Source organism: Sparus aurata, chromosome 17 (genome assembly GCF_900880675.1).
Source record: "Sparus aurata chromosome 17, fSpaAur1.1, whole genome shotgun sequence".
NCBI lineage: Eukaryota > Metazoa > Chordata > Actinopteri > Spariformes > Sparidae > Sparus > Sparus aurata.
Genome location: NC_044203.1, coordinates 27084613 through 27098522, shown reverse-complemented (window position 1 = coordinate 27098522; position 13910 = coordinate 27084613). Strand labels below are relative to the sequence as shown.

Below are 13910 nucleotides of genomic sequence, written 5' to 3'. Positions count from 1 at the left end.
CTTTTTTGCGGTGCTGCCTCGCACACACATTTCTAACATAAAATCAGCATAATCCTTTGGCGGAACTACGCTGAAATCTTTACCTGGAGGACAAGCTGCATAAAGTTTGAGCACATACAAAAGTGTTATGGACGTGGCAAACATAAAGTCCTCAGCTTTTAGGGTTCTCGGAGCTACGGCGAGGCAGGGGCTATGACAGTCTCATTTCGAAGGACAAGGAAGTTATTACCCTGTACCCCTTTCTGCTGTTGCCTTTACACGCTCTAATAAGTCGGCATTTCCCTCACCTCAGAAGATAAAACACAGACATCAGTGGATTCCATCGAGAGGAAATTGTATCGCCATGTATACGATGCGAGTATTCATCATTTTGGATCAAATCAAGCCGCCAGGTATAATCTTCTTAATGGTGTGTCTGTCAATATGACAGCATATTGCGGCTTTAGATATGTACCACACTGTGATTCTATGAAGATATCCCGCCTTGCGTGTGCAAAAAATATTGATGCTGCAGAAAAAAAACATATCAAATAAAAGTTTTTGAGTCAACCCCTCTGGTGCATATGTGTCTGTTCCTTCTGCTTGGAAAACTGCCACGGCTAAAACACAGCTATACATCAGCACCCTAGTTATGTAAAGGAGTTTTTGGTTTCCCTATTAAAGCGATAGACATGCTATGCAAACATAATGCATGGCAGACCAATGTCATTGCCACGCTGTCAAGCGCGAAATATGACACACATCATGCCTTCACCTCGGTGTCATATCGCATTATCACAACAGACTGGCAGGGTCCGGAGAGACAGGCAGCGTGTGTGTGTGTGTGTGCAGAAACAGAGACAATAACAGAGAGTGAAAGGAACAGCACAGATCATGCTGGTATTCATACCAATTCAGTCTGTTTGTCACCAGATAGCCGGCGTCTCAGTGAAGAGCAGCAACAGCTCCCTGCTGGGTCTGCTTGTATTAGTCACACGAAATCATTTCAGCGGAGTGGGGACTTAAACTGATCAAGAAAGGATTGAAGGTGTGACGCACCCCGCTCACGTTAAACATATCTGATACGGGGGAAAAAAAAAACCTTAAAGCCTCCATCAGATTTTTTTCATTTTAAGAGATAAGGCTGTGGATGCACGGTCTCGTTTTGTTGTGATCAGATCTGTTGAAAAGATCATAACCGACAAACACGTCAGACTCGTGATGTTTTCCATCTTCTCCGTGGCAACTCATTTGTTCATACACACTTAAAAACACTGGGTTAAAGTGACCCAGTACAGATGGGATGTTCTGACCCCGGGGTGGCTGATGTTTTTGCATCACCGTTGGTTAATGGATCCAAACAACCCCTCTATTAGCTGGTTTTCTACCAGTTGGTTGCAACTAAAACCTTTAGACAATTTAAATACAGTATTTTTTTGCTTAGTTCCGCGTGTACCCACATACACTTTGTTGCCAGTTTATTAGTTGCAGATTGATGACTATGCCAGTTAATATAAATATATAATTTAGCACATGGGTGCAATCCTACTCTTTTGCAAACTTGGGAGTCAGTTCCGGATCGCAAGCTGTCGTTTTTTGACGCGGCCACCTCAAAGACTACTGTTGACTTAACTATAAAGCGGAGTGTTTACTACAGCACACTGAAGACTCCATTATGCCGCCAGCTTGTCAAACAAAATTGATATTATGGACTGGTTCCAAACCCCATTGGCAATTAGCTGCTATTCATCAAAAACTCAAGCGGTGGGGAGATGAGAACAAACGAGACTCCATTTGCATTAACAAGCGTGGTACATTACCAGAGTGGTGAAGATATAGTGGTAATACTCTGTCATCATCCCCATGGTCTGGGCCTGCAGGGAGACGGGAGATGGGAAAGAAAGGTGTAAATGAATGGAGACAGGATAGAGTAAACGGTCATTCTGCCACGTTGGGGCAATTTGGAATCAAGAGCACAGTCAGAACAAACAACGCCACAGACAACGAACAAAAAGGCCTTCATCAGTAAAGAAAAACTAGCCGGGTTTCAACAAGCGTTTTGTGTTTTTGAGCGCTTTGCCGGGATTTCTGAACCATATGTGGTCCGCACAATTACAGAATAGTAATGGTACTTGATGCTTTTCTATGCATTTAAATGGTGCGCAAATGGCTCAGGGCCAGGGCATGTGACATTATCCCAGCAGAGAAGAGAGGCTTCAAGCAAATAGAGCTCGGTAATCTTTGCCTCATATCCGAGCACTCCATCACCGCCACTTGTTTTCGCTCAATCTACATTCAAAGGCAGCGGATTCTCATGGCGGCTGTGCTCCCCATTTAATTGTACCATCTGTCGTTAAAAAAAATGCCAAGGTTATGTAAATAAGATGCTATGCGATGTGGAGGCAAATTCACTCCCTGATCTATAGACATCAAGCATCATTACGTGACATTGAAACTTTGTTTTTTCTTTCCATGAATTGAAGTATTTCTGTCCCTTCACTGCAGGACACATTACAGTGGGACACAATACAAGTCTGTCATCGTTTCCATTCTTCACCAACCTCTAATTTGACTAAACCTCCATATGTCCCTGTTCCCAACAATGCAGCGGGGCCACAGCACAGAAGTTGAAAATAAAAACATATGGCACAAAAAGACACAAGGATCGTGTTTCCCATTTTCTCCCATCCAGTCTGAGAGTGAACAGAACCTGACAGAGGCAGGTGAGCTCATCAATTGAGACTTTCCAGGGACACAATGCACAATGCAAATTTTCAGAGATGATATCAAACCCTTCTTTAAAAAAGACTGCATCACATTCTTCCTTATACACATGCACCTGCAGTATCAGTCATGTCACGTTACACATCAATTCATATTTCTACTTACTGTCTTGAATAGGACCGATCTTTTCGTTAAGCCGTAAATTGAGCAGTTTGTAAATCTTATATAGACACTGTAGAGTAGCTGGTTTTTATTCCAAATGTTCCAAGGGTAAGAAAGTATTTTCAGGTGACTATCTCTCAGGGTTTAATTCAAGAGAGATCACACTTTGTGCAGCAGTTTTTAATATAAGGCAGCATTTACCAGAGTTTTATTATATACTGTCATCTATTTTAGTTGTGATTTATTTTCTGCTTTGTTCCTTTTTTTTCTCAAGCAAAATCACGTAAAATTCTCCGTTTCCAGTCACTCAGATGTCAGTGTTAGTGGCTTTTTTCTTTCTATCTTATGTCAATCAACCGAGTTTATGAGGTTTTACTGTTGACTGTTGGCCAATTTCGGGCCGCCTGTGAGCACCTTTCACTCTGGTTTTCGCAATGTGTCCTACACTGAGTGCATTAGTTGTCCCTGAGCATGCTGAAACTGTAGCTGAGTCCATCTGTGAGAGGAATCACTTTTATTGGCCGTATAGCCAGGTGAATCAGTGAAGGAGAAGACAAACATAAAAAGGTCCCTTGAGCTTGTCGCTGTGGTGTCCATGATTTCGCCTATTCAGTTCTTTTCTGCCTTATTTTTCTTTTCCTGCTGGTGCCATATGCAACTTTTTATAAGACATGTTCTCGATCAGAAGCAGCTACATTGGCGAGAGTGGTTTAAAAATCATCGATATGCAGTGCTGAATATTTCTACATCCCTGTTCTGCCACTTGGTGTATGCAGAGTTAGTTTGCTGTCGGCTGCAGTCTTTGCGGTGTGTTCAAGTGCAGCGTTTTAGCTGAGACACAAGCGACACTAAGCAATGCAGTTATGGGCCTTTGTTGCCATTAGCTCTTCGTTGTTATTTTGATGTGTCTGTGTGCTTATCTATATCAACAGCCTGTAATAGCTCATTTTCAAGTGTTATAAACGAAAATCTGCACGGAACTGGCAAGCGTAGTTTTGTGACCGAGCACAGTTGTTGGTATTCTTGGCATCAATCATAACCAATCACCTGTTGGTCTGGGGGGGTGGCACAGGCATGTGGTCTGTGCTGTAGCTGCCTGACAAGTCGATTCCTGCCTCCAAACTCACGTCTCACGTCTTCTCTCAGAAGGACACAGATTCCTCAGTGTGAGATGTGCAGCAGACTGGCCACGAGCGCACATGTGTCACCTCGGATCTTAATAACTTGGGAGGACGGAGTTGTTTCAATAACTCAGGAGGAGATGATGCATTTGGTAAACATGTTAACAGAGGCTGACAGCAAACTGAAGCGAGTTGGGTGGGGGGGGATCCAACTCGCCTGTTCCTGACAACTATAGAGCACTGGACCACCTACACAATCTCTACTCTGTGCATCACGCTGACAGCTCTTTGTTGACTGGCGATCATTTATATCAAAATGCACGCATGTACAGTTTTGATAATGAAACATTGTGGATCTCATCCCTGTTTGTGGGTTGTGTAGTAAAGTCAACAATTCACGCTTGAGAAGTGTTTGTAATCTTTTGAACAGGATCAGAATGTGCCAGAGAGTACGCTGAGTTTCTTTTTTTTGGCATTGTTTTCTATCCTCTATTTTTGATTTGATTGTATTTAACTGGCAAACCCAAGATGCACGAAATCACCAGGGGGCCAAGCTTTATTGTACGAACGAATACATCAATACATTTTTACAGACTGCAAAACGAAGTCAGTTGAAATGGATGCAAGAATGAGCAGCTGTACGTTGGAACTGTGCAAGTGTCTCTGTTTAAGTTTGTACAATTATCGATCAATCCAAGAAGTAGAAGATGTATATTATCCACAAGTTCATAAAGATCGATGTGTCGATTTCCAGATTCTATACTTAACGTAGGACGCTGGTTTTCTTACTGTTTAAGGTAGCCTGAGAAGGCAAGTAGCACGAGCAGAAATCCCACAATCTCTGACACCAGAATTTCACTCCCGCTTAATTATTACTGACACTCAGGGATGCAGGAACAAGGGGTGCTGCGGGGCTTGCAGCAGCGTGACTATAACATATGCCGAATCTACAAGAACGCCTCGAATAATTAAGACTTTGTCAGAAAAATGATTCTCCTAACTCACAAAATTGAGCGGAGTTTGGATTTTAAGGCAGTTTTGATTTTCTCTCTCTCTTCCTCCCCTTGCTGTCGCTGACTGTAGCTGATGTGGCTACTTTGAGCTATAATGTGCTGGTGTTCATGTTTGGCCGTCTGCTGTGGTGCAAAACACTCTCATATTGTCGTTAACGAATGTAGATAATGGTCACAAACATATTATACTGGCCATTCAAGTTAACACCCAAAACATGAATGTCACGCACCATTTACTATGACGTCATTACATAGACTGACCCCTCAGCGCCCCCAACTGTGACTGACTTCCCGCATCCCCGCTGACACTCCTTCTGCTGCTACTCTTCTCTCACCAAGCCACCGCCAAGTCAAAGCCATCACATTTTCAATCATAACAAATCTGATAAGAAATCAACCGGAGCCATGCTCTTAGATTTGTCCAACCAGGAAGGGTTTGATGCCACGCTCTGTCGGACTCTCACTGACCTGCTTGAGAATCTGTGCCGCCATATGGTGATTGCAGTCGAAAATGATGCGGAACTCCCGGCCTCTCTTCATCTCTTTGAGGAGGGGCCTCGTGTCCTGCGAGTCGAGAGGAAGCTGACGGATCTTTAGCCGGATGTTGTACCTGGACGGGGCCATGATCAGCTCCTGTAGTCTTATCAGACCTGAAGAGGAGAAACGGCACGAATGGAGGCTGAGCCAACAGCATCACGCTGAAAATGCAATGAAGTAAACATTAGTAGACATTATATTATAGTCACCTGTGCTGTCATCATATACGACGGTGGCTGTTTTCCATTTGAGAAACTGCACCAGGTCCAGGATGGCATAGCTTAGTGAAGAGTAATCCGGGTACAGATTGGCATAAAAGCTGTCCCTGTTGTCCATGGGGTGATGTTTCCACCGCACCTGGATGTGCGGCACTTCCAACGCATTGCAGATGGACTGCACGGCGTTTGACGACGAACTATGCGAGGGCCCAAATATTGCAACCACACCTAAAGACAACTGGTCACAAGCTAGAGGAGAGCAAGAGAGGAAAGCGTGAGAAAAAAGTGCGTCGACTCTTTGGTCATAAATACGTAAAAGTTGCTAATGTAAGAATTGGCCAGTTGCTGCTAACTGTAGCTGGTGTTAGCTAGTCAGCACAGTTAGCCGTGCAGCTAATGGTAAGGACTAGGAGCTAGGGGACCAGGGGTGTACTGGTGTTTACACGGCTAGCCCAGGAGCTATGTGGCCCCAGTTCTTGCAGAGTGCACAACATTGACATTGACTGAGCATGTTGAATTGGTGTTGGAGCCCACCCATGAAAGAAATCACCTTGATTGGCTGTTTTAAGCCATTAAGCACAGTTTCTTTTTAGTTATGCTAACTTTAGTAAATGTCTGTAATAGAATGCATAGACATTATATCATCAAACTAATACAGAGACATCTCTTAGACTGACCAGATTCATGTCTTCCTCCACACTGTAATCACACCCTTGTATAAACACCGAACGAGCCACTCACCTTTTCTTGACGCCTCAAAGCTGTCGAAGATATTAATCCTCTGTATGTCATATGTTAGTGTTGTGTTTGGCAACAAAGTCCTGTTTCTGTTAATGTTATTGACAGCAAATTTGAAGGCAAGCTCCTCAGCGCTAACAACTGACGTGAGCGGAACAGGTCCTTCTACTTGTTCGAAAATCCCACCTGAAAGACAGAAGAGAAGGAGACGTAAGGCCCGAGACAATTGGTCTCAAACATAATCACAAACAAAAGGAGAAACCCAGACACAGTTCCAGGTAGGGCTAAATGGAGAGAACTATTGAGAGGCGTTTGCAATAAGGGGGAGGAGTGCACAGTACACAAGATATTAAATTTGCGCAGCAAATATGGAGCGCCCCCTTCCATTTTTCAGGGAATGCAGGAAAAAAACAATATCAGCTTTGAAGTCTAAAGCCATCATGGATTTAAAGAGCGTGTGTGTGTGTGTGTGTGTGTGTGTGTGTGTGTGCGCGTGTGTGTGCGTGTGTTTGTGTGTGTGTTCCATCAGGGCAGCAGAATATCTCGGGCCCTTGTCTCTCCATTAAGATGGCCCTTTTATTTCACCAGAATACCACATCTGTGGAGCAGATAACAGGACTTCGGCACTCTTCTTTTACATAAATTCAAAGGATTTTTCCTTTTTTTTTTTCTTTTTTTTTTTTAGATGGACCGGACCACTGCTCAAAACTTACAAAACATGTCTATATGCACATCAAAGTAGAGTTTTGCTTGATCTGGCGGTGTATTAGACCATCAGTGCTGCACAAAGTGCAGATGAAAAACTTTATTTTTCAATAGTTGAAATGGGGATTCATTGGGCCCACAGGACAGACAGTAACACTCGAGCAAACATAATAACGTAATGTACATTTGAATTAGGCAACTTAAAGAGGAATACCGCACATTTTATATACATCAGTTTATTTGTCATTGAAAAGACTTCAATTTGTCAAAACAGTTAATGTCTCATGTCTTCTGTAGTTTTAAAAGGTGCAATGAAATCATCGAGAGTATTATTTAAAGTTTGATTTTCACCTCCAAAACTACACGGTGCCCCTTCCATAGAATTTTATTTTCATCCGACAGTGGGTCAACAAAGTTACGCCAGTTTTTATGCCTCGTTACCACACAAACAATGTTTTAGGTCACTCAAACAGAGATTCAAAAAAATGAAAAACACCTTCTAAAGTGCATAATACTCTTTCCTGTGTATGTACATGTAAAATGGAGCATTTGAAAGATGTTGAAAAGCCATCGCCTTGATTTGCACATGCCCAACGCTGTTTTATGTAATAATCAATTGACTACCCGTTTGTTAATGTTTCATAACAACCAACGTCGTCTGAACTTAGCAGTTTTCTACAATTATTTGTGAAAGAAAAAGCTCAGTCAGTATGCTCAGAAGTCTCTTATTGACATAGAGTTAGTTGCCACCTACTGGTCCTGAATGCTTGTTTGAGTGCTGAGTGGAATTGTTTTTGCATTCTTTTGCAATATTTCCTACAACAAAGGTCATGTGGATAAAATTAGAGAGGAAAAGTATCTGCTTAGAATTAAATGTGTTTGTGAAGACATGGCCTTCGAATCCCGATGTACTGGCCACTGTTTGGTTTCCTGTAATGTCTCTTGCTGGAGAACCCGTTTAGATACGATCTATAATTCACTATACAAAAATCTGGTTATTTTTGTTTTCATTTAACACCTGATTGTTTAAAAGTCAAAGCACTTTCTTTTTGGCACTATTTCCCTGTCATGTCCTCAGCGTCTAACATTAAAATAGTCTAAGACCCCCCATTTGTGTTTATTTGGTAAAGCAACAAACATGTTCTGTCAAGTGTAAGACAACAAAGTCCCTCTGTGGCTCAGCTGCAGCCTTTAAGAAGACAGTTTAGACAGCTTCTTAAAAGACGCCTGTAGGAACATCAGCTTATGGGAGAGATTGGCTCCCTCCACCTCCACTCTCATCATATTATCCATTTCAATAACAAAGCAGAACGTCTCTCTGCCATCTCCCTGTCAATTCTGGCAGAGAGAAAGTTCACTGTCATCAAAAGTTCCAAATGTCTTAACTTGGGTTTAACTTTAATGGGCGTCATTTGAAGCTGTAGAGAAAACATTTTGAAAACCCGCTCCTCCTGCATTGAGATCACATTTCTGAACGCTAAATCACCGTATAAGATATCTTTTAAAGTCATTTCTGCTGCCTGTTAGTGCGTGTTAAAGCTCATTCTGACTCAGATCTCTCTGTAGGAGCTGATCATCGGTTTCGGTCCCCAATCTCGGCCTCCACCCTGTCAGAAAAACTTCGAATTTAATGGCAATTTTTGATCGGATTTACTGCGTCGAGGTGCGTTTGAAAGTGACTCATCGTCTTCAACCCCCTCAGCCGTCATCAGACTCCAACGTGTTTTCCAAATGATTTCGTATTCAACTAACGCATCCTGTTGGTTTGGTTTAAAATGGACGTGACTAAAAACTGGACCATGAAATGTACCTCATCAAACCAAGCTCTTATAGATCGCCGGCTTTTGGGACTTATTTTCTCATTTTTTAGGGATTATTTTAACGAACTATTAATTGGTTGGTGATTAATGCATTTTTCATGAAGACATCCTCAAACTAAAAAATATTTAACTCAACAGACACAGCAAAGAGAAAAGCAGCAAATCCTCCCAGTTAAGAAGCGGGCCATATAATAATATATAATGACTGACATGAATACATTTATTGATCATTTCATGAATTATTTGAATAATTTTGTTGCAGGATAAGAGCTCTGAGGACAGTTCACTGCAACATTGATATTTAATGCCTTCAGTTGGAGGACTGAAACACTTCCAATTGAAATAATCCTAAAAAATTTGGAATTAGGTGCACTTTACCAGCCAACACATAATCCAACAATTACTGGTTTCATATGTGTGCTATTACCATTATCATACAATAAAGGGCACATAGAAATGCAAAAAAAAGCTTTAATTTAATTTGTCCCAATGGGATTTAACGAGCATGAAATGATTTGTTTAATTTCATTTTTAGTGAGGGGTTTTCTTTGGTGTCTTTGATTTTGCACTCATATGGCCCAGCCCACATATACTTGCCTGCCAGTCTAATGTTATTGCAGAAATCCTGGAGCAAACCTGGCTGCACAGAGCTGAGCCTCAAAAATACCACCTGTGACCTGCCGATGCCCCCCCAAACAGACCTCGAGTACCTGGATCACAGAATCACATATCTGCTGCTGCTGCTGCTGTGGGCAGAGTGGCAATCCTGGAAGCCAAGCTCATCTAACTATTTATGACTCAAAGCCTCCGCGGATTGCGAAAGCGGGGACGTGATGCATAAACCGCCCAGCGGAATGCGTCACATTAAAATAAATGAATCCTTCCATTTCGCGGGGAAATCTCATTAGAGTACATTAAGTAATTGCTGGAGTATATAGTAATTTGACTGTTAAGAGGATAAAATGTGCATTGCTCAGAAGCACTTTAACAAATTTAATAAACGGGGGGAGAAACCTGCTCCTTTGGAAGGAAAAGCCCTGAGGATAATTTGCTTTTGCCGCTTTCGGAATCCTGCCATGAGCACGGTAGCGGGGGCTTAATATACAAGAGCTCCTGCAAAACTCCATCAAATAAGGGATAAGCAGTTTCTTTTTCCGGCATCAAACAGAATTCACTCCTAATGATGCAGAGATTGGAGTATTATAGAATGTGTTTACAAGTCAACATTTTAACAACCGCAACTGAGCGTTCGTTATTGCAGGCGGACGCAAATTGAGATGCATGAATTTCCGACTTGTTCTTGCGAATCTCAGTCAAAAGGCTTCAAATTAGCATGTCTCCGATAGACAAGAACACAAAGGCCTTTAATTAGTCTCCAAGGTCCTACCACAATATATAAATCAGCCACTAATTGCAGCTGTTTCCATAATTTGTCCTTTGAGGACTTTGTGAATCAGCTGTGTTCGGGAAAGCCACAGACTGATGTATGCGAGGAGAGGACGACTCACATTCAACAGTGAAACTGCAGAAAAACCAGGCCATCCAGACTGAATGGAAATATTAACAGAGACAGTGACGACGACTGGTTGTAGTAGTAGAATGAAATGTTAAACTGCAACAGCATTGTGCAGAATTTCCCTGTTTTCTCACCTACAAATCTGTACCGCTGGTTTTACTGGGTCTTTTACTGGAGACAGACTTCTGTAGCTGGTAAACTTCATCCCAATGATATTTTAATGACTCCCACAGGTTTTATCACGTTTGTTAAACTGGAAATAGACTTTTTTTTTTTTTTTTTCTTTGGTAACGGCTGTATGACACCATCAACTCATAGACTGGTTCCCTATAATCCTTGCTTTTACTGTGCTATTCCGTCTGCCACCGGGCACGCAATCTGGACTGGACTGGGGAACGAGTCGGACCGGCACGGAGACATGAAAGGTTCTGCCTGCTTTTTACGTCTTAATGAATGGATCCACTCACAATATTGTCCCGTGTTTTTTGGTAGTCGCTACACCTGGGAAAAAACGGAAATGATCCAGTTGCCTTTGTGACGGCGGCTTCAACAATAAGAGAACTTGGGAACGCAACGCCGTAAGGTTCGTCAACGTCTACAGTGAGGCATTGTGATGGACGATGACATCACTCCGACTGCAACCTCTACATGTCTCTCTCCCATCACCAGCGACATAAACCCTGTGTTGGGTTTGAAAGGGTCTTCGACCCTGCACCACATATCCGTAACATATCCAGCCTCCAAGGCTTGAAACAAAGTTAGCCAATTAGTTATACTGAGGAAGCTACGCGAAGAAAACTCAAATAACGACGGTATGACTGAAAGAAATGCACTAATAACGGCCCACAGAACGCCAATGTGACCCTGCATCTTGTGTCCATCTTACTGGGCTGGTTGAATAAGAAACCAATTAATGAGATATGGAGATGTGGTGTTAGAGAACTGAGTGGCAACAAAGATATTTTCATTTTCTCCCCTACATGTCACAAAGAACTCCTGTCAGCTATCGGCGATGGATGATGTCATCGTCTACCGGCCCAACCCAAAAAGTCGGCTTCCACTTTAAGCCTCCTAGATTTGCAGATCCCGTCACACAAATCAAAGGCTCCAAGAAAGTACAAAGACGGGAGACACGCAAGCGTTTAACCAACTACAAGGTAACAGCTAAAAACAGTTTAAAGTAAATGTGACCAAAATGGCAAATTACGAGAGCAAAAGTGATATTATTTAAGCTAATAAATTATACATCAATAAAAATATTTGGCCTGCATGCAAATGAAAAGCCTCTGGTAGTGTCTGTGGTGTGAATGAAAATCAAGCTGAATTTTTATCCTCAAACAGAAGCTGTGAGTGCAGAGTCGGGGTCTGCGAGGCCTCAAGGAGCTGACGGAGACATGCTGCGCCGAGTCAAAATCAGAGTTTTCACATTGCAACTGCAGATGCCCTTGCTGGAAAAAAAAAAAATCCATGTTGTAGCATGAAAGCTCGACATGTTATGTACCCGCAAAACAACGTGGGCAAGTGCACAAGCGTAAGCCCACCTCTGCTGTTATGTAGTGGCAGACTGCCTGCCAGCCAGCTTAGCTGGTTAGGATGGAATCATCAGGGTTGCACTGACAAACACTTATTTTTAACATCTCCTGCATTTACTGACTTCAAAGAGCGCGATCTGAGTGACAGGATGACAGCCTGCCAACACAAAGCCACATTAAAACAGACTGATGTCGGGGTTGTTTTTGCTATTTTTGTGTTTTGGTTTGATGACTTTTTTGCAACATGATATTAAAGTTATACATTATCCGGTTTTTAACATTGCTTATTTTAATTTAACATCTCCCATGTTCTGCTTTACTTCACACACACTGATTTTCTGATTTCTGATGAAACAAGACAACTGTGAAGAGATTCTCTGGCTACTGTCGGACTCGTATGGACTCAATTCAACCGGGGGAAGAAAACACATTGCGTATTTCTTTAATTACCTGAATTAATTCTTTATCTGAAATAAACGTGGGCGGTGTTTAAATTCGGCTTGATCTCAAAGCGACTCTGTGGTCGGTTCCAGCGCGTTGTTTTTCAAACGATGGTTGTCGTCCAACTGTCTATAAAAGTCATATTTATCTGTAATGCGCTGCAAACAAACAGGCGTTTATGGGAATTCTTTTTCTCCGTCTCCTTGCAACAATCACACAACAGCACGAGCCTGAGATTGCCAGATAAGCACCCACTGTCTCAAGGAATAGGAAGGTTTGTGATTTAAACAGCTGAATTTTCCATTCCTTCTTTCCAACAATCTGTGTAAACTAAATGCAGCGCACACAATTTAAAAGCAAAGCAAGGTCGGTCCTGGTATCTGCTTTTGTTTTCTTTTTTTTTTACCACTGAGGCTAGTAATGTGATATCATGTGTTGCCCTTGTAGAACATGAAATTTGTTCTGAAGACAGGCAAGATCAATGACCTTTCTGCTATTTTCCACCCAGCGAAGAACCTGACCTTACTCGCAGTTAGAACCAGCATCCCAACAACACTGGAAATAATTTTATTCCCTCACTTGTCCTTCTTAACTTTATATTTTGGAGGGTTATAAATGAGGTTGATTTTACCGGAGCCTATTTAAGTTGAAAATCGGCAACAAATGGCATTCACTGAATAATAATGAGATACTTTTTCATAGCTCGAAGTTAAAATTAATAGAAAATTATAATCTTCAGATAAATACTAGGGATGTTTATGTATTTATTTTTTTTAATCTAAGCTTTCATGAGGATTCAGAGTGAATCTTCTTGTGTTTTGGCAGATCACCCTAAAAAAAAAGGCTTCCTGTTGATATGAGTTGTTGTTGTTGGTATGCAACTGCTGGCATTTTGCAGAAACATGGTAAAGTTGCAAGCGACGTTGAGACAATCCTGCCTTTTAGTATATGCTTTATAATTTGATATTGATATTAACTAAAGTTTAATTAACTATACATTTGCTATTTATTAATGACGGGATGATTTGTACTTATTCAGTTCTCAGTTAGGTTGAAGGTCCAATTCATAAGAATGTCCAACTTTAGTGTGTGGAGTCATTTTATACAGTTGAGTTCTTTGTTAAACTTTGTTAAACTGTTAAATGTCCTCCCTTCGACACATATCTTTGTCACAAATATTTGATAAACAAAAAAAAAATTGAGTATTGGTCGGGCTCTGCTTGTTAACAACAACAACAACACCAACCTTTGGTTTGTGGCAAGTGGGGGAGCAAACAGGTTTTTTTGACTGCGGTGACAATGTTGCTTTTGCAAAAAATATGGATTGAAACAGAACAAAACAAGTTCTGAATTTTGAAAATGACTCTTTTTCCCAATACATACTTACTTTTGGACTTCAACGTT

General features: G+C 41.6%; 1 protein-coding gene across 2 annotated transcripts in view; it reads right to left on the bottom strand.

Moving 5' to 3' along the window:
• grik3 (glutamate ionotropic receptor kainate type subunit 3) overlaps nt 1-13910 on the bottom strand; it is a 100927-nt gene that overhangs the window by 42397 nt on the left and 44620 nt on the right. For both annotated transcript variants that reach the window (XM_030393817.1, XM_030393816.1), the window contains exons 2-5: nt 6496-6678; nt 5746-6003; nt 5468-5649; nt 1800-1853 (exon numbers count right to left, since the gene is read on the bottom strand). In XM_030393817.1, coding sequence (XP_030249677.1) covers nt 1800-1853; nt 5468-5649; nt 5746-6003; nt 6496-6678 — 677 coding nt within the window. The remainder of the gene's footprint in view (nt 1-1799; nt 1854-5467; nt 5650-5745; nt 6004-6495; nt 6679-13910) is intronic.